Genomic DNA, 20,195 nt, shown 5'->3' with positions numbered 1-20,195 from the left:
TCAGTAGTTCCTGCTGCATTTCCTGCTTGGTGGGGGCTGGGGGGCTACATTAATTTTGGGATAAAAAGGACTTTCAGAGCCCTGGATGGATGTGGTCTAAAAGAAGCCAAAAGCAAGTTCTTTGGTCCAAGCCTGTCAGCTTTGCCTTGCCACGCTGGTGAAAGGGTGCAGCCAGTCTGTTACCTGCCCTGGTCGTGCTGGGGGAAGTTGCAGCACCAGAGCAGAAGATGGAAAGAAAGAGCTGGCAAAAAGAGGCTGGAAATTGCACAAAGGGGTGACATGAGCCTGTGCCAGTGCCAGCCTGTTAGGAGCTGTAAAGGTCGGTATCAATAATACCGACTACCCTCAGGTGGCTGATTCATTACAGAGTTCAGCAGGTTATGGCACACTGACACCTTTCTCTAGTTGTTGAAAAACAGCAAGTTCATGCCAGAAAAATAATACCATCAATTTTTCCTTCAGGAGATTCACCCTTCAAACAACAACAACAAAAAATCAAGTTATTACAGGGAAACAAAGACTCTGGAGTGTTTCTAATGAACACTTACTTGAGGAATAAGAATGCTTGAATTTAAAATCCTGATCACCTTCAGACCTATGTCCTGATGTCTCAGTGACGTGCTGTGTGGGAGAGGCAGAGTACTGGGCACATGGTACAAGCACCACAGGCATAAAGACATTTGGTGAGGCCGTGACAGTACAACTGTTTCCTCAGTTGGAACTTCCAGTGTTGGATTTTAGCATCTCCTGTCCTCCTAGAATGTGTGATGAGAAAGTTGTTTTGAAACAAAAGAGAAAAGTTCCTAGCCACTGCTGAGGAAAACTTGAAAACGTGAGCTGAGTGCCCAGTGAGAAGGGACCAATGTTTTTTTGGCTTCTTTAGTTTGCAGTCATATCATATTTGTGGCCTTGAACCAGGAGCTGCACAGCTTTTCTGAGGGGCCACACACTCTAGGCCTGCAGGAGGGGAGTGGGACAGCTGTAGCCCATCCAGCTGGCAAGAGGGGTTGAATGCAGGGAGCTGGCCTGTGTTTCCTCACAACTGCTGAGGTATTACAGGACCTGTTGAGCCTTATTTCTTGGGCACCTGTCTGACAAAGCCCTTGCTTGAGTCATTTACTGTAATGTTATGCCCTAAGGCCACTAAAGAGGTGTTTAATTTGAAATTTAGTGTAATTGGAGCCATTGGTCTTGTTGCTGTAACAATGATTTTCAGCAGAATATTCAGCGTGTAAACCCAAGAACTGCTGCAATACAGATTTTTTTTTTTTTAATAGACACAGCAGTTTGCACAGAAGAGCATGAAAAAAGGGACATCAGCTGAATTGGTATCAGTATGACAGTCTTGGATATAGTGGTGACACACCACAGAATGGTTTTCCCAGCAGGTGTCGAAGCAGCTGTCCCTGCTATGGCAGAAGCTCCAACATGGACCCAGCTTCAGAAAACATGCAACACCCCAAGCCTCAGGGTGCAGAGAGCAATAAGGGAACCAACAAGAAGAGATGCTCTGTTGGATCTCATACTAAGCAGCAATGAGAGGCGCACTGGGGCTGTGAAGGTCAAAGGCAGCCTTGGCTGCAGTGACCATGAGATGGTGGAGTTCAGGATCCCAACACAAAACTGGGCTGTATATCTGCGTATCTTTATCTGGCTGATAAACCAGAGAGTCCATCCAGAGGGACCCAGACAGGCTGGAGAAGTGGGCTGGCAGGAACCTCCTGCAGTTCAACAAGGCTTTCAAAGGGCTACACCTGGGGAGGAACAATGTCATGCACCAGTATACACTGGGGCCACCCAGCTGGAAAGTGGCTTGGCAGGAAAGGACCTGAAGTCGTGGCAACACCAAATAAAACGTGAGCCAGTGATATGCCTTTACCAAAAAGGTACTGATGGTATCCAGGGTCGCATTTCCTTCCAGTGATGCCCAGTGACAGGGCCAGAGGCAATGGGCACAGACCAAAACACTGGAGGTTCCCTTTGTACATCAGAAAACACATTTTTACTGCGAGGGTGACTGAGCAGTGACACAGGTTGCCCAGAGCCTTCTCTGTGCGGTCTCCAACCTCGAGGATATTCAAAAGCCATCCGGTCCTGGTCTTAGGAAACTGGCTGTAGGTGTCCCACCTGAGCAGGGGCTTGGACCGGACGGTCTCCAGAGGTGGGGAAATGAATTTGTCCAGCGGGAGAAGTTTTTCCAGGTAATAAAGTGAGGTGGGATCTGAGGGCTGAAGGAGAAGCGGTAGCTCTGTCAGCCGTGGACAGCTAAAGAAAGGTCAGCTGGCGGATGCGGAGGGTCTCCGGTTCGGGGGCCGTCGCTGCCGGCCCCGGTGTTGCGGCTGACAGGAAGCCGCCCTCCCGGGGGCTCAGCCCCTGCCGCCAGCGGGGCCCGGCGCATCCCCGCTGCCCGCGGCGGGGGCCGATCACCCGCGCCCGGCGCAAGCAGCCGCGCCGCCGGCGCTCGTTGTGGGCACCGGGCGCGGCGTGTGGGGACGTGCGGCCGGGGGGCGCCGGCCGGGGGGGCGGTGGCTCCGCAGCCAGAAATTAGGAGCAAACCACGGGCCGCGCTCCGCCCCTGCCCCGCCGCTCGGTCGGCGCAGCCGGCGGGCAGCGCGGACCCCCCTGCCGCTTCCCCGCCCCCGGAGCGGTGGCAGCGGCGGCGGGAGGAGGCGGCGCCGGGCGGCGGGATGCGGTGCGGGGCCGGGCGGCGGGCGGGCGCGGTGGCGAGGGGCAGAGCCCGGCGGGCGGCGGGGCGGCCCCGCTCCCCGTGAAGAGGCGGTGCGGCAGGGCAGCGGCCGCCGCCATGCAGCCCTTGCACCGGGCCCCCGCGTTGCTGCTGCTTCTGGCCGTCGGTGAGTGAGGCTGGCGCGGCGGGGGCCGCTGCCATCCCTACGGGCTGGGCGGCGGGTGGGTGTCGATCCCCTCCGCGGACACCGGGACCACCCCCCCCCCCCCCCCCCCCCCCGCCGGCGGGAGGCGGGTCTGCTCAACCCCAGCCCGGGGAACAGCCATGGGTCCAATGCCCCGGGGCGCCGGGACCTCTGCAGCGGGCAGGTCTCCATCACCCCGCTGCTCCCCGCAGGCACCCTTGACCTCCGGTACCAGGACTTGCGCCGGCTCCCAGTTTCCCACCGCGGAGCTCTCCCTGTGTGCCGGGCACTGCCCCCACGCTGGCATCAGAGCCCTGTGGGGCAGGCGGTGTCTGCCCGGGGACCCCGGGGGTTGACAGGGCCCCCGGCATGGCGGGCTGCATGCACGTGGGTTGCTCTCCCGGCTCTCCTGCCCCGGAGATGGGGCACCCGGCCCGGGACCCGCGGGCCCCCGCACGCCGTGGGGCACCGGCAGCGGGGGGCGGGTGGTCGCGGCCCGGCCCGGGCTCGGCTGCGGCGGCGGCGCTGCCCCACACCGCCCGCCTGGGTATCGATGGCTTCGTCTGGCGTGTCGTGGTGGTTTTGCGAACTACCGCGAAACTGATACAAAGGACGGGCCACCACAAATTGCTCCACGATTCCCCAAGAGCCTTCTCTTGAAATTTGGAGGAGAGGTAGGGTGCCAGGGAAAGGCAATTAAGTGCAGGAATAATTATGCTCGGAATAGTTATGAAGACTCTGCTTCTATTTTTAAATAGTCTGGGGAAATTTCCCAACAAAGGGATCCCCCAAAGACCCATGAGGCTGAGATTGTCCTCCTTCTCCCTAATCCATCCCTTTGTACAGAAATCTGGCTAGCGTGGAACAGGAGTTCTGAACAGGGACATTTGAAGTGTGGAGGAGTCTTTGTCTTGAGTCATTCTGACAGGGAGGGAAGGGCTGACTTACCAACCAGTCACTGTCTTCCAGCACGACCAAGCTGTGATACAATGACATCCAGCTCCCTGGCACATCTCTGTATTACCCCAATCTCCTGAAAATGTTCATAGGGGAATGTGTCATCTGTAGAGCCTTTCTGTCCATGGGCTGTGAGTCTATGTTGTCTGGGGCTCCCTAAAGAGAAGAGATAAAGCCTTTTAGGTTTGCAAACAATAGTGAGTTTAAAGAGCACAGTGGATCTGAAAACCTGTTGGGGTTTTGTGCCAATACTCGGTGGCACAGAAGCAATAAGTCTTTTCAGAGCTGAGAAGGGAACCAGTTCTGTGGCTTCCTCCAGGCAGGTTGTCCACACTAAGGGAAAACCTTGGGCACAGCTGGCAAAGGCTCTTCAGCCTCGTCTTAGCAGAAAACTCCTGTCCCCAAATTCAGCCAAACCTCTGCCTCCTCCTGTGTAAGATGTGGGGGGGGGAACTGCCACAATCCCACCCTGCCAATCTGCCAGCAAGGGTTGACCCCATCCCCATAGCTTGAAAGCTGTGTTTGCTCTGCGCAGAAAGGAGATGGACCTCACGGTGGTTTTAAAATGTGGCAGCCCAAAGGTCCACCACTGGTACTGCTGTGCTGAGGGGAGGGTCTGCTTCCTATTCGGCTGAGGCTGCTAAAAACTTTCTAGTGCTATTGTCCCGCTGGTGGTGATACGGAGGATTTGGGTCCTTGGCTTTCCCTGTGATCCTCTCTGCTGTCCTAGCAGGGAGAGGCATAGGGGTGGGAGGTGAGGAGCATCTCCCAGGGACAGCTCAGTTCCTAATCTAGTGAAATTTGTAATCCTGGTGGGCTGAAACTGTGGGGCTGAACTCGATTGGCCAGGTGTCTCCAAACAACTGGGCTCTTACCTAGATGGGAGGTCAGAAGTGGGGATGCAAGCTGCTAGGAGTTTGTGTATCAAGCTTTGTTCTGGTTAGTAGCTTTGCTTGGTAGTTCAGGATCTGTTCCAGTCCGAAATAATTCAGTGCACTCTGGCCTTACTTCTCCAGTCCCACAGGACAGGAACAGTTAATACCCGAGAGAGAGCTGGATTGACTGTGTATGGTTCCCCACATGTTTCCCTGGCTGGGAGCCTCCATAGACCTGCAGGATGTGCTGAAGTGGGACATGTGCCTCGTCAGGGTCCCATCAGACTGCTGGGCAGCACAAGTCTGTTGGTGGAGTGTGGAAACATCTCTCCAGGCTCTAGGGTATCTGACCCCCCTTGGTTTTGCAAGTAGAAAAATGATGCGTGGGGAAGAAGGAAGGAATTGGTCTCCTCCCTCTTTTTGTCTCCCCAGGTGGTTGTCTGCATGTGAGCTGTTTAAGGGCTTTTTTCTTTTCTTTCTGCCTGCTTAGAAGATGTCTTGTTAGCATTGTGTGAACAACACAGGGATGAGGGAGTATAGATCAGGATGAATGAAAATTCCCTGTAGTCAGTTTTTCCTTGGCCGCCTCACTGCCATAAGGAAATGTTCATTTAATTACAGGCATCAGGGGTAGAAATAACCACATTAAGCCCTCAAGGGGAAGCTGCTGGTGACGAGCTGCAGATCACAGTGCACAGAAGTTTTTCCACTCACTCTGCAAGGGAAGAAGCTGTGGCATTTTGTGGGTACCTGGGCGAGCAGCAGCAGCCCTGACAGCCGTGCTGCAGGGCTGGGGTAGAGGGGCTGGAGGAAGATGCATCAAGGCTTGCAGCTGGTGCTTGGGTGAGCTAGCTCCTCATTCTTGCTGGCTGTTTGTCGAAACCAGGGCACTACTGAAACACGTAATCCCAAAAGAATGGAGAGAGGCTATTTGTCAGCCACACGAGCACAGCCTGCACCGAGGCCAAGAAAACACGTGTGTTGGTTGTTCAGAGGGCCAGGATGCTGGCAAGGAAGGTTCACCCTGTTGGGGCTCAGATCAGTCCCTGACTGTTCCTGTGCCTGGGGAAGCCCTGTTGTGTTTACCAGGCTTTGTATGTACATTCTTGGTTGGGGTCAATTTATTAGTGCTGGGAAACTAGCTTTGCAGCCCTCCCTCTATATGCCAACTGCAACCATAGCTCTTCTTGTCCTGCCTGGTGTTGTGAAGGTAGTCAGAACTCATATATGTGCCCTGGGACCACCAAACCTTTGCATGAGCTTTTTTTTTGCCTAGGATACATGAGGTTGTTTGGAGAGTGGAGCCTCTTGGGGTTGCAGTGTTCGGCAGGGTGGTTGTCATTTCTCTGCTGCAGGGGCTGGAGTGGAGTGTAACCATTTTGTGCTCAGTGTTGTGCCAGGGGATTTGAAGACCTTTTTGGGTGTAAAAGGTTTCAGTTACATTTTGACAGGTGACCACATCACAAAGGAAGTCCTTAAAGCACCTGAGGTGTTGATTGCTCTGTCTGGGCAGGGAGGCTTTGCAAAAGAAGCAGGCATGAGCCTTTATTTGGTGTGCTGGAAATCAGAGTGAGAACTGTGCAGTACATAGTCCAGACTGGGACAGTGAGAAGAGGAAAGCACAGGCCTGGCAAGACAGATGAAATGCTTTGGGCCTGTGAGAGGGCAAAGAAGTCTGCAGGCTGTGGTTTTTCTCTTAGATCAGTGCCTTTCATCCCATGGTCTGTTAACCCCTGGGGGTCTGTGGGCTGTTTGAAGAGGGCTGTGAAAGATAACTGAGGAAAGAAAATTCACTTCTACTGTGTAGAACTGTCTACCCGATGCTGTTTTCCCAGGGGCTGCATCTCCCCTGTCCCTGAGCTGGGAGCTGCCATTGTTGATAGCAAGAATCGTGGAGGAGAACAGACGTTGCGGCAGAGAGGAGGGAGGTGTGAAGGCTACGAGACAATCTGGGGAGGGAGTGAAGGCAAACAGTCTGGGAGACTGAAACCAAGTGAGACTGTGACTCCCGGCATGAATGGTTGAGCAGAGGGGGGAGGACAGGCAGGCATGTCGAGGTGTCTTTGACCTGCTTGCATTGGTGTCTCTTGAGTGCAAATGGGTGGAGGTGTTTAGAGCAGTCCGGATGTTACAGATCCTAAGGACAGGAGACCTGACACATCTTGGCGCTGGGATGAGGATGTCCAGCACCCATGGACACCCCTTTGTCCCCCAGTGCTGACAAAGGGCACATCTGAAATTATCTGCAAAAGCAGGTGCATCCCCTGGCAGTGCCTTGCTGTTTCCCATGGGTATACCTGGGCCTGCATGCCCTGGATGTTCTCTGCTGAAATACAAAGGGAGCAGATGGTGGCAGTTCTTTGTGAGGTGGTGCCCACCCAGTACGTGCAGACGCGCATTCCTTGCAGCTGGGCGTTGGAGCTCTCATTATGCTTGCTGTAAGGAACTGTAAAAGCCTAAAGATGCTGGCACATCCCTCTAAAGAGCTGTCCCATTGCAAGGGCTTTTTCTGTTGTGCCTTGTGGCTCTTGGTATGTGCTCCCTGCAGACCACGTGCTTTTCCTATTGCTTTCTAAAATATGCTGGAGACATAGGAAGGTGGATGGTTTTAGAGGGACACTCAGTAAGGGACCTGTTTGCTGGCAGTACCGGAGGAGGATGGCCGTCTGGTCGTGTTTTCTGAAGCCCTAATTGGAAATGATCCCTGAGATTAGGGCCATGGCTGGATGTGTATGTAGTCTAGTGCAGTGTGAGAGAGCAGCAATAAGGCTGTGTGGGAGCTGGAGTGGGTGAGTTCTCTTAGGTGGTGTGTCCCAGAACAGGTATGGTCTGTAACTCTGAATGAGCACCAAAAGAACTTGGTTTGATACACGGTCATCCCATATGCTTCCCAAGCTGTTGTGGGTTTGGAGTGCAGAGGCTCCAGCTGACTGTGTGGGAATCAGCTTGGACATCCCTCAGTCAAACAACATTTCCATCTCTTCCTCCACTGGCCATGGTTGGGATCCTTTTTTGTTATTTAAATTACCCTGTATTTTGTTGTGTTCTGAAAGTGGTTTGTGCCGTTGACCGTTCTGCCCTGGGGCCTCTTTCCTCTCTGCCCTTGGGCCTTGCTCCCTGGCCTTTCCAGGCGCAGTGGTCTGGGGGAGGGAATATCCCTGGCAGATGCTTCCCTCATCTGGTCATTGTGTTTCTGTCCTAACCGATTATCAGTAAATGACCCATTCCTGACCCAGCTCTCCTAGGAAATAACATTGTTGGGTAGCTCCTGGGTGTGGGGTGGGCTTGAAAGGAAGGTCAGCAGTAGCAGGGCCAGACGGGCATTCTTGCAGCTGCTTTGTTGGCAATGCCACCATGTTCTGACCTCCCTCCCTGGTACCCACCGTGCAAGTGTGCTTGGGTGGGGTGTGCAGGCTCTGCTAATTGGTGGGGCCAGGTAAATCAGAGTGTGCCCCAGGCGAATGTTCTTCTCTTCAGCAGGTTGATCCTGCCTCCATGGCACTGTGGTGTAGCCACAACAATCAGGAAAGAGAGGTAAAACCAACCTTCTGTTGGGTAAATTGAAGAGCACTCCAGCCCCTCTACAGATCAAGCTGATGTGATGACATCTTAAGAGATGATTGTGTGTTTCCTTGGAGAGAAATTGAGGTTTGCTTGTTACTAATTAAAAAGCAAAAAATTTTTATAGGCTGTTTGACTCAGTCACAGCCAGATTTCATTTCAGCTCCCCAAATCCCTCTTCTCATTTCAGCTGGACACAAAAATGACTTATTTACTCTTTCATTTCTAGTCCTGTTCAATAGGCCAGTTGGGAGCTTTTAAATAGCTGCCCTGTCCCATGGAGAGGTGACTTGCTTTGTGGCAAAGGGATGAAGTGTTTCTTGGTCAGCCAATGTAGAAAACACATTTGGGTTATTTTAGAATTATTTAGAATTGTGAAACTGCTCTTATTCACAGCACTTTGTGAGAAAGATGGCAGATAGTCTTTCTTCAGATTTTTTTTTCTGTTGTTGAGCGAAACTCCCTCATCTCCTTGTCTGGGGCTGTTGTGTTGGATCCTCTGCTGAGCTGAACAGAGCAACCTTCCCCACTTTGACTTAGAACTGTTTTCTGAGGGGTCAGTGGGATCAGCACTAGCAAACTCATTTCATCTGTATCTTCCTGGCAGGCTTATTTTCAGTGGCCTCAGAAAGGTAACACTGCAGCATTCTTCCCTTCTGTTGGAATTGCCCCGTTTTACTCCTTGTAGCTGTGAAATCTCTCTTGCATTGCCTCCACATGTCACCTTTGTGGATGCTGGCAGCAGGACAGCGCCCAGCCAGTGCAGGAGCTCCCATCCTGGTTTTGGTGCTCTCCGCCTTTGTTCCCTCTCCCCTCTCAATCTACCTCTCCCACTTTCTCTCCTTTCTTGCCCCGCCTCTGTGTGTTCTGGGAGGGTTTTTCCTCCCGTGCTCGAAGCCCTGCTGTTTCCCCGAAGGCTGGCTGCCCTTTTTAGCATGCAGAGCCTCATCTCCTTCAGGTTACGCAGAGGTGCCGCAAAAATAGAAATGAGAGACAAGCGCCCCATTGAAGCAGCTGGTGAGCCCTGGCTCCGTTCCCTGCTCCCTCCCATCTACAGTTGCAGGTCTTTATTCATTTGTTTCTTTATTCCTATCACTTGATCTGCATTTTAGAATACAAAATCGAGACTGATGGCTGGTAGAAGTTGTCTAATCCCTGTTACCCGTCCTAGGAGGAAAATGCCCTGCAACTGAGGTCTTGGGCATTAGATTTCCTCCCTCAGCTGTGCTCCCCTGCCTCCCAGTTCAGCTCATGCTTTGATTCTTTCTTTGCCTTGGAGTTGACAGCTGCGTGGAGCTCCTTTATGAGAGGCTTGAAAGAGAGGGGGAAGATGGCAAATCTTCAGGCTGCTTTTTGGCACCCCAAGCCTTTGGGTTTTTGCTGCTGGTGCAGAAGGCATGAAGGAAGTGGTGTCAGGATGGTGTCTGGAGAGGTACTGATTTGTACCCTGGTGTGGTGTTCTTTAAGCCCTGGGGCATTCAAGCTGGTGCTGGCACAGAGGGTTCCCCCAGACCAGTCTCTGCATCCTGTCCCTGTAGATCAGACCCCAGGGTGTTACTCACATCCACCCCAGGAGACACCTGTCTTGCTCAGGCTGTGCATGACTCATTCTTAGGGATGAGGTGGTGTAGTTTTATCTTGGGCTGAGGAAAGCACAGCATCCCAGTAAACCAGATAATGCAGCTTAGGAGGTTTAAACTGGGTAAACACTTCAGAGTTAAAGGAGGGTAAACAAACTCCCAGCATGGATGGAAATAGCTCCCTAGATTACCAGGTTCACCTGCCATGAGATGTGTGTTGTAGAAGGGGTGGGATGGGCTCTGGCTGAACTCTGTAGGCAGCCCAAACAGAGTGTAGCTGATGGAAGAGAGGTTTGAGGCAATGTAGATGCTGGCACAGAGGTATATTTTGAGGCTTTGCCTTGCTGCTGGGAGACCCAGGATGTACTTTGTAGCATGGCTGGAAAGCTGAGGTGCTGTATCAGCCATGTCTCTGCTAATGGGAGTCGGAGGAAACTGAGGCATTGGGGTGGATAAAGAGCTTGCTCAGAATCTAAGCAGTTGGTTGCAGTCACATATAAACCAAATATTCTGTGTGGCCTTGGACCTGCCATGGTCTCTTCCTATCCTTCTGCTCTCCTTTACTGGATAACTTTGAGAATAACATTTCTTTTCTCCTCCTTGCTGCTTTGTGTCATGTTTGCTTAAGCTGTCAGCCGCTCAAGACAAGTGCTCTCTCTGGTGAGCTGCTCTGTCAGTGATGCAGGTGTCGTCTGTCAGCTGGGGAAGCTCACATTGGAGCCTGCTGAGCACCCCTGAATCAGCATGGGGCTGTCCTGGCCAGATCTTCCCAGGTCCGTGCTCACGCACAAGGGATGTGCCAGCTTCTGATTCCAGCTCTGGACTTTACTGTTCATGCATGGCTCAGGAGCTGGCACATCCCTAGAGATGTGCTGAGGTACTTTGGTTGGCTCTGTGATGCTGCAGTAGCTTCTTTCCCCTTTGACACACTGCTTCTTTTGCTATTCCCTTTTTGTTGCTGCTCAGGCCTCAGCTGATCTTGCTTTGGATCAATAGGGCAAAACAAACAAGATTGAGAAGTGCTGAAGCCTGACCCAAGTGTGTATGGGAAAGGGTAAACTATATTGGATTTTGCTGAGTTCAGAGAATACTGAAGGAAGGTGGAAGGAGGGTCAGAGCAGGCAGAAGACTTAAGAAATGTATTTCTGGCTTCTAGTATTCCCAGGACAGGATTGGTAATCAGTCTGTCGGGCGAGCAGCGGCTCCCAAACTTTGTTCCAGCTTGCCAATGTTTTCAATGAACACACCAGGGCCAACCCAGCTGCCATTGGCCCATAGCTCATCTTAGCACTTGCCCTGGTTTGGATTTGTGCTTCTGGGATGTGGAGTTGTAGGGCACAGTGGTGGGATAGCAACATCAGGCGGTTGCCTAGTCTGTGCCCTTGCCTGAAGGCAGTTCAGCTCTGCTTAAATCATTTCAGGCCACGTGTATCCAGATCTGTGTGCAGCACCCAGGTGATGTCTCAGTAGTGCTTTGTAAAATCTCTGTTTCTAATACTTCACAACTCGGCAAGGATTTTCACATCTGCATTCCAGTGATATCTCAGAGCTGTTCCTAATACAGGAGTTTCTCCTCTTAAGACACTTCTAATGGATGTTTTCCCGTCTTGTATTAGAAATGTTTTGTGCTCGTTCTCAAGGGGGTGGTTTATCACTTCATGCTGTTTCTTTTCATAATATTTCTGTTATTCCCATTCTCAAGATCGCCTAGCTATTCCTACGGTTTTTCTGCGCAGCGAGGATGTCTCCTCACTTTGTGTCTTTGGCTAATTTCATTATCATGTTTCTACTTTTTGTTCCAAGGTCACTTAGGAAAATGTGATAGAACATCAGATCCAAGTACAAACCTTGAGGAATTCCACTAGTAGCCTCCTTGTAATTTTTTTATATAGCCAATGCCTTACAGTTTTCCTGCTAATAGGTGTCTTTGCTTGTGTCTCTTGTAATTCTTCATGAGGCACTGTATCAGATATTTTACTGAAGTCCAGATGGATTACAGCTGCTGCATTTCTGTTGTCTAGAAAATCAGTTATCAAAGAAAAAACCCAAATTAGTCTTCATTTCAGCTTATTCAATTAGTTCAGTTCAGTGCCTAGTTCATTAACAATTGAGAAACTGAGTCTGAGCTGAGAAGGCAAGAAAACATGTCCTTTTTTCTTCTAATCTATGAATAAAAATCAGCTGTGAGTGGATGAGATCTTCTAGTTTTGATGTGCTGAATAATAGAGGGCTGCAAAGCAAATGGTTCAGTTCACCCAAAGTAGTTACTTCGCTTGCTTAACAAAACTGTTTTAAATGTAAAACAGCTTTTGGTAATTTTATTTTTTCCTTATGCCTCCATATTTATAATGGCATTTAGCAGCTGAATAAAGCCAAGTCCCAGGTGCCGTTTTCTTGCATTTTGATTGAAGTTCAATATGCATGTGAATGTACCTTGACACAAATCACAATTAAAATCTCATCTAGGAATCAAGAAGTGTCAGTCAATCCTTCTAATAGTTAAAATGGAAATAATAAGAGTATAATGTTGAAAGAAAAGTGCAAAATCCAGCTTGCTTCCCTGCTCAGTGTTAGGTAGATGTTTGCTGTTGTCACAATATAGTTGTAACCTGTAATGGTCAGTCCTTCCTTATGAAAACCAGCAATGTGAGTGCATTGAAGTTCAAACCAAAAAATAGATTTTCACCTTACAGATTTAAAACATGTTTAATGCTGGGTGTAAATAATACTGGTTTGAATCAGTCTCCCTGCGTATATTATAGCTGTAGATCAGGACAGTCTGATAGAAACTGTTGTTGTTTTCACAAGGCCAGAGTTTCATGGCTGAAGTGTAAGACATTCCCTCTCCTCTCCAGGCTGGGTGATGATTAACAAGGCACCTCATCCTTTAACAGAGGCCAAAACATCTCAGAGAGGGTGAATCAGCACCCCAGAACGAGGTGCTCTGGGCTGGATGATTGCTTGGCACTGACTCCTCCTGGATGTGAATGCTACTCTGCATGCTTGTGGATGTTTCCCAGAATACCCTAATTTTCCTCACCAGCTGAGAGCACAGCCCATCTTCAGGGCAGGTTGGTTTGGCAGGAATAGGCTTCAAGTGGAAGACAAGCCCAGTGAGTGTCATTCCTCTCTCTGATGTGTGTTTACTGTCATTACACAGGGACCTGGTGCCTCTGCCTTGCCTCCTCGGAGGACCCAACTGCTGATGGCCTCACATCAACTTCCCTGCTGGAATTTGCTATGATGTCCCACCTGGAGGCCATGAATTCCCACGAGCAAACCAGCCCAGAGGCTGCAGAGCCAGATCTTGCCCCTGGCTCTTTGCATGCTGCTCCCGGGTCAGGCTTTGCCAGTGAGGAGAATGAGGAGTCCAAGATCTTGCAGCCCCCCCAGTACTTCTGGGAAGATGGGGGAGAGCTCAATGACTCCAGCCTGGACTTGGGACCAGCAACAGGTAAGTTATTTTTACCCCATTCTTCCTCCCACTCTGTAGGGACTCTGGAGAAGTGGAAGTATGCAGGGATCTATCTTCCTGCTTTGACACAACTCTTACTAAGAGGGCCTGAGATTAAATGTCAGCTCTGTTTTCTCACCTCAGTGCCTGATGTGTCCCCAGTGAACCCTGAGCAAGCACAGGCTTTCGAAACCGAGTTACAGCTGAGCTTTTATTCCTGAGCTGCTATGAGCTGGGAAAAGCATTGCCTCCATCTAGTTTCCCATTGCCTCACGCCCTCCTTTCACCTTCTCCCCTTTATGCTCTCTTCTCTCTTGCTTTTTTCTGTTGCTGTCTATTAAGCACAACTTTAAGGCCTCAAGAGCCCAGCTGAGATCAAGGCCGTCTTAGCATTTGAGTCAGAGCCGAGTTCCCTGGATCAAATTCTGGATTCCCCACTCTGTGACTTCAGTGGGGATTTAGTCCAAGAGAAAACAGCAGTTTTTGTCCCTTGGATAGCTGTCCTGTTGCCTGGCCCGTTCTGCTACTTCCTGAGAAGTCATGACCGAAATGGGTTCATTGGCATTTGAGTTCACTTTCCTATGTAAAGTGTTTTCTGAGACCACTGAGTCCCCTCAGTAGTCTCTCCCAAGCCCCTCATTGGCTTTGACATGCTCTCAGGGAGAGGGATGGGAGGAAGGAGGAGGTGCATTGCCGGGTTTCCAGTAGCTTAGGAGATTATTTCACATGATCCTGCTCTTAAGTGTCATGTGGGGCATGTATTAAGTGCTACCCAAGGGCCAGGCTACAGCCTTATCCCTCCTCCCTTATGCAGTATTGCTCTCAGCAGATCTGACTGAGGTCTGCAGTTAGAAAGCACAAGCCTTGTTTTATCTCCACTCCTGTTTCTGTGACCTTAAAAAGCACCTGTGCTGGCACAGGGCTGAGAGCTGCTGCAGAGCTGTGGCTTGGGTTGCCCACTGGGGCACAGCGCACACTACACTGGGCCAGGGCCGTCCCAGCTTAGGTCTCCCAAGCCCTTTGCTCACTGGCAGTGCTGCTAACCCTGTCTGGCTGTGCTCTCTGTGCTGTCCTGGGGCACTTGCAGGGCTGGCCGTGGGGCAGCTGTGCCGTTCCTGCCGTCGCATCCCGGGGACACACTCTGGCTCAGCCGCTCTCACGCGCTGGCGGCGCTCAGCGACGCTTTTCTTGGTGTGCCAGCAGGCACCTGCATGTCCTCACAGCCCTGGACGTGACTTGGAGAACAGCGTGTGCTTGTGCATTGAGGGCGAGATGACTGGGTACTGAACCCAGCCTTGCCTCTTGCACGTGCCTCGCCCGATTTGCATGCGGAGCACGCTGCTCTCTCCTTCCGTTCTCGCCTGCAGTTCTTTCCTCCAGGAGCAGATGTGCTCTTTCAGCTGTCCTTTATGCATGCCCTGCCCTATCCGCTGCCCAGCTAACCACTGCTCTGCTTCCAAGTGCTGTTTCTTCCCCTGACAGTTGCTGTGTCCAGAGCTCATGTCTCAATGGCATTTCAGAACCTTGGTTAATAGAACAGTTTGAATTATTCAAGGGCTGGGAGCACATTTCTACTTAAAATTTAATTAGAAACCTGCAGTGTGTCATTTTACAATAAAGGATATTGTAATAGCATCCCTAAATTGGGCAGTCTTTTCCTGTCGTGCACAGCCTCTGTATGAGAGATGCACCCAACCAATGGAACTAACATGCTGCATGTGTGACAGATGCCATGTGATACATTTTGGAGCTGTGTGATGACATCTGTTAGGTTATTTTCAATGTATAAACCCATTAAACAGTTTTAAACAGCTGCTGTTTAAGGAAAAAAAGTTCATGGTGTAAGATTTCCTTATGTGAGATTTCATTCAGTGAAGTGTAGCCCAGCAGAGTTGGTAGCTCTGCCCCAGGCATGCACTGGAAACACTGCATCAATCAAGGCACAGAACAGGATTGTTGTACTCCTAGAGAGAGAAAATTACCTGCCATGAAAGGAGACTTGTGCTGGCTTCTTTTTGTCTTTGTATAAAGATATTTGGCCTGAACTGGTGGGGGTCTTGCAGATAGGCCAGATCTCCTGCTATTCAAAAGCTGTATTAGTTACCTCCATCTCTCCTTTTTTTATGTCCATCTTAACTCTTGTGTGGGGAGACTGTCCTGCCTTTGTGTGACTTCAAGGCTGCAAGAGCTAAAAAGCAATAACAATCTGCAGCTGCTGCCTTTTTTTTTTTTTTGCCAAGTGCACAAAAAACATCCTTTAAAAATATTTCTAGAAAACATTTCTAGGGCCACCTGTTAGTCCATTAGAAAGTGATAACAAACTCCCAGTGGTAGAGCACAGCTCAGCCTGAGGCTTTGGTTCTCCTGGATAATGTGCTTTTGCTGATTTACACCATGAAACGGTGATTCTATATTGACACCAGCGAACACCAACCTTTGGAAGGGCCCTGACATTTTTGTCATTCTGTCTGAGGGTGCACAGAAATGTGCGCTTGCATGTGTATCACCCCATGCACAGCTGCTACCCAGTGGAGCTACATGTGGAGGAGATGGATTAGGTCTGGTGGGAGTTTGGATGCTGTATCCTGATGGAAAGAAGCAGTGTGTGATTTGTACTGCAGCCAAAAGGCAAATCCGTGGAGCTGTGAACCTTCAGGCTTGCAGGGAACCCAGAAGCTCCTGGTTGTAGTTTGGGTTTGGCAGCTTTGCTTCACCTTTGGGGCAGCAAATTGGCCTGAGCCACAGATCAACTCCAAAGAGAGTGCACCTGCAGGGTCTTGCATCTGGCCCTTCCTATCCTCCTTTCCTTTCTTCCCATTTCTCCATTTGTTTTGCTTGGAGGCTTCCAGTCCCCTGTGTTTCCTGCTGTTACACAGATGTGCTTGACAACAGATAAAACATCTCATCCAGCTTTAGGGCTAGAAGATGGGAATCAGTAGGACTGTAGGTCTCTGAATTCCTTGGTTTTGTTGAGTTATGTGGTGGTGTATATAGCCTGAAGTGCTCCCTGTTTGCAGCTCTCAGTGTTCTCCTTTGGCTTGGTCAGGATGCACTGCCCCACATGTTCCTCTCTTCCAGTGAAGGCTCAAGTCTGAGGCAGCCTGATCAGTAGTTGCTGGGAAGTGTGGGCTCCTGAAAATGGGCAGAAGACTTATTAATGTCTAGTGCATGAGGGCACTTAGTCCCTCTCCTCCCCTGCCCATCAGCTGAGTACTCAAGGATTGGAGTGCATCATCCCATTTTCCAGTGTTACAGTGGGCTGGCATGACGCTCGCTTCATTACAGCCAGGGATTGCTCTTTTAGCTCCAAGGTGCTTGAAGACCAAGAGATGACTGTTCTGGGAGCTATCAAACCTAGTCTTATAGATTGGTGATTTCTTAAGACAGCATGTGGTGCTTTGTGGGATGGGGGAGGAAATTGTAATCTTTTAATTATTCATAGTAATTAGCAGAAGGGATTCCCAGGCGAGTTAGGATGAGGGATAGTGGGACAGACAAGTTAGAAAGACTGTATTCAAGAAAAAGTAAGTTTTCTGACCAGCTAATGGAATAAAATACCTTCCGTCTTCTCTGATAGTGAGATTCACTTCCTTCCATGATGAGTTACTTGCCTCTGGCCAGAGAGATCCTGGTATCTCTCAGCCTTACTGAAATCTACTTCCTCTTCATCCAGACTGACAGCAGATCTGCAGTTCTTAATACCATCTTCAAGCCAAGCATTAATGAAATGAAGCACCTGGTAAAGACTGTCTCCATAAGCAGCTTAGTGCTGAGCAGCCACCTGCCCTAGCTCAGCTCCCGGGATGCCTCTCGTTCATGCCCTGGTTTAGTGTACAGGGACACGGGTGATCTGCCTTGGGACAAGCCAGCTCTGCCGAGACATTGCTGCCAAAGGCTGACCCGTGTCAGGGGGTTTCTCTGGGCAGGGTGTTACTCTGGTGCAGCTATCCCTGACTGACTGTGTTGGATGAGGGTGGCTTATTCTGCCTTTATTGCAGTCTGTGTGCTGAGCTGGAATAAGGTATGAGGCTATTTGGGAACAGCTGTAGTCCTTGGTGCCTGTACCTCAAGCAAATTCAACCACAATGAGGCCTTTGCTACTTTGGGTCTCTCTTTTGACTGTGATCTCTTTTGTGTGTGTGGACTTGTCTTGGAGTTGCAGATAATAACCACTCCTAGCTCTTCTGGAAGATTAGTATATTAGCCCCAGCTGGCTCAATTCCAGCACCAGTAATGGTATTTTGCCTCTTTAAAATCCCCCTGTGGTTTCAATCAGCTGCAGTATAAGTTTTTTGCAGTAAGCCTTACTGTTCTGTACTGCAAAAAGGAGGGCAGATACAGTTTCAGACCTGGCTGCATTTTCAGTAGGGTGCACCTTGTGTTTCCCAAAGTTGGCAGATGTTTTAGAGTGAATGATGCTATGTGTTGTGATTGGAGCCCAGGAATGATCTTGTCTTTGTTACAGTACCTTCTAGTTATCAGTAATGCAATCACTGGTTAACATGATCTTCCAGCTTAATCCAATAAACACCTTATGGTCAGGTTATGTGTTTTAAAAACAGCGATGATCACCCTCTTCCTGAGTTGTCACAGTTGCTTTAAACAGTTAATAGCAAATACAGGATAGGGAACCTCGTAGGGCAGTAACTGAGACCACCTCTTCCTAATGACAGAGAAGCAGAAATGTAATGAATTAAATGTCTGGCTGGGGAATTGTGCTTTGGCACAGTGCCATGTCTTGGCCCATCTGGTGTCAGGGAAGTTTTGGTATTGATTTTGGAGGAAGCAGGACATTGCCTGAAATGGGGGCTTTTGCAGAGGTTTGAAGCTCATGTTCACCTCTCCCAGGGAAAATCATCCCCCCAGGCAAAGAAAATGGATCTCTGTGACCCAGACCTGGGTCTGCTGGGAGATGCAAAGGGCAAGACTTGGAAAGGCTGTGAAAGATGATTTCTTTAAAAAATATTGCCTGAGGGTTTTTGTAAGAGAGCTTGGAAGGGAAAAGCTGGGGGATTGTGGGAGGCAGCTGGATGCTGCAATATGTGTAACATCACCAGTGATGGAAAGCATTAAGGGGTGAAGCTAAGGATGTGGTGGCAAAGAGGTGAGATAGAGGTGTGTAATTTCATATTGGTGAACCAGACTCCCAAGGGGATGTTGTGGCTGAGAAGCTCTGGGAGGGTACATGATGTAGAGCTGTGTCTGCCTGCTGCACTCCTCTGGTCCATCCCTGCTGGACTGTTTGCCAGAGGTGCTGGGACAGTTTCATCGTTCCAGTGGCTGGTTCTCCTGAGCTGTCCCCTGCTGTGGTCATGCTGGCTCCATTGTGGCTTGGCTGGTCTTGTTTGTGGTGGGGAAGGGGCACATGCCATGTCGGTGTGTGGTCACGAGCTCCTCTTGTGCTCCAGCCTACTGTGGATCTTGGTGGGAGACAGCAGACCCTGGTAGGGAAGGAGCTGATGATGTGTGCAGTTACTACCTCCTCCCTCCTTGGGCATCCTTGGGCTTGGCAGAGCTCTGCTTCCTTCCTGAAATTAGATGAGCTGATAAACAAGCCAGGCAAATCTTGCATTACAGCCAGTTCCATAATACCTGTCTCTTTTAGCAGAAGACTCTCTCCCATTTCTGCAGCAGGAGCACAGGCTGCTGTGTCTCTCTGCCTCTCTGTTCTCTGGTTGCTGTTTCTCCCCACAGAAGTGGTGAGAAGGGAAGTGGGTGGCACTGGCGTGGGAAGGTGGGAATGTCTGTGGGTGCACTGCCATTTGCCTGGAGCATGGGAACTGGGTATATCAGGTCTGCTGAAGGTAGAGGAAAACCAGGTGGGCCAAGGCCAGTAAATCACTTGCTGAAGGGGAACTGCTATCTGAATGCTGGAAGAGATGCTAAAAATAGGAGATGCCCTTTGAATTCCCTTAGGGTTGGAGGGAAGAGGAATTAAGGGAAATGCTGAGAAGACTCTTCAAATGGTCAAGCTGTTAACTCTGCATTTCACAGATGAGTGACAGGGCAGCTTGTCTGGATGGAGGCTTGGGAAGATTGTGCTGGGATCAATTTAGGGGCTGAGATTGTACCAGGGAGATGGGCAGGGTGCAAAAATTCCTTCAAATCATAGAAGAGGGGTGTAAATGAAAAGAAAATATGAGTGCCTTAAAGACACCTGATCTTGAGAAGCTGGCATATGCCCGTGTTAGTGAGACAGGAGGAGCTGATTCCGGATGGGAACTGTCTAGCTGAAGAGTCTGGAAGGAAGGATTGACTCATCACAGTTGGCATCTGGATGTGGCACTTGGGGATATGGTTTAGGGATGATTATAGTGCTGCGGGTTGGATGGTTGGACTATATCTTGAAGATTGATGATTCTGTGATCCTTCCTGAACCTGGGAAGGGATTGAACACCTTTGGTAACGGTCATATGGAGAGATCCTTGTTTTAAGGAGCACAATCCAGCACCCCAATCCCTCAAGTTTCACTGTTCCCTATTTGAATCTGAGTAATAGCCCTCTCATGATTTGAGAGGAGTTGAGTTTCTAATCAGTGGGGCCTTATGAACCAGACAGAAGGATGTTCCCAGCTTGACATGCAGAGCAGTAGGGAAACTGATGACAAGTGGGAATGTTAACCTAATTAGTAGCAAGTGTGAGGATTCCTGTGTCTGCTTCTACCCTGTTGATTTGTTGGCCTAGAGAAGCAGCTCAGGTTTCAGTGTTTGGCTGCCTTGTAAGATCGAAGTCTGCTGGGAGAGAGTGGGATGGGTCCTAAACTTTTTTTGCCTAGGAGAGATGGCAGAGGCATCAATTCCTCAGATCTTTAGATCTTGTTGGTGGGAAAGGCGGCACAGCTGCACCATGCAGGGCTTTCCCCCATGGGAGCCAACTAATCTGTGACAGAGCACTTTAA

The 20,195-nt window shown here is 50.1% G+C and overlaps 1 protein-coding gene across 3 annotated transcripts in view; it reads left to right on the top strand.

Annotated features, from left to right (window-relative positions):
• Positions 1 to 2,729: 2,729 nt before the first annotated feature.
• The window catches only part of PODXL2 (podocalyxin like 2), a 32,320-nt gene continuing 14,854 nt past the window's right edge, over positions 2,730 to 20,195 (top strand). For all 3 annotated transcript variants that reach the window (XM_066195430.1, XM_066195431.1, XM_066195432.1), the window contains exons 1-2: positions 2,730 to 2,852; positions 13,004 to 13,297. In XM_066195430.1, coding sequence (XP_066051527.1) covers positions 2,804 to 2,852; positions 13,004 to 13,297 — 343 coding nt within the window. In that variant the 5' untranslated portion in view covers positions 2,730 to 2,803. The remainder of the gene's footprint in view (positions 2,853 to 13,003; positions 13,298 to 20,195) is intronic.

This window comes from Chamaea fasciata, unplaced genomic scaffold (genome assembly GCF_029207755.1).
Source record: "Chamaea fasciata isolate MVZ Bird 193981 ecotype frontalis unplaced genomic scaffold, bChaFas1.0.hap1 SCAF_13, whole genome shotgun sequence".
Lineage (NCBI taxonomy): Eukaryota > Metazoa > Chordata > Aves > Passeriformes > Sylviidae > Chamaea > Chamaea fasciata.
The sequence above is the reverse complement of the archived record's forward strand: the minus strand, read 5'-3'. Positions and strand labels throughout refer to the sequence as shown.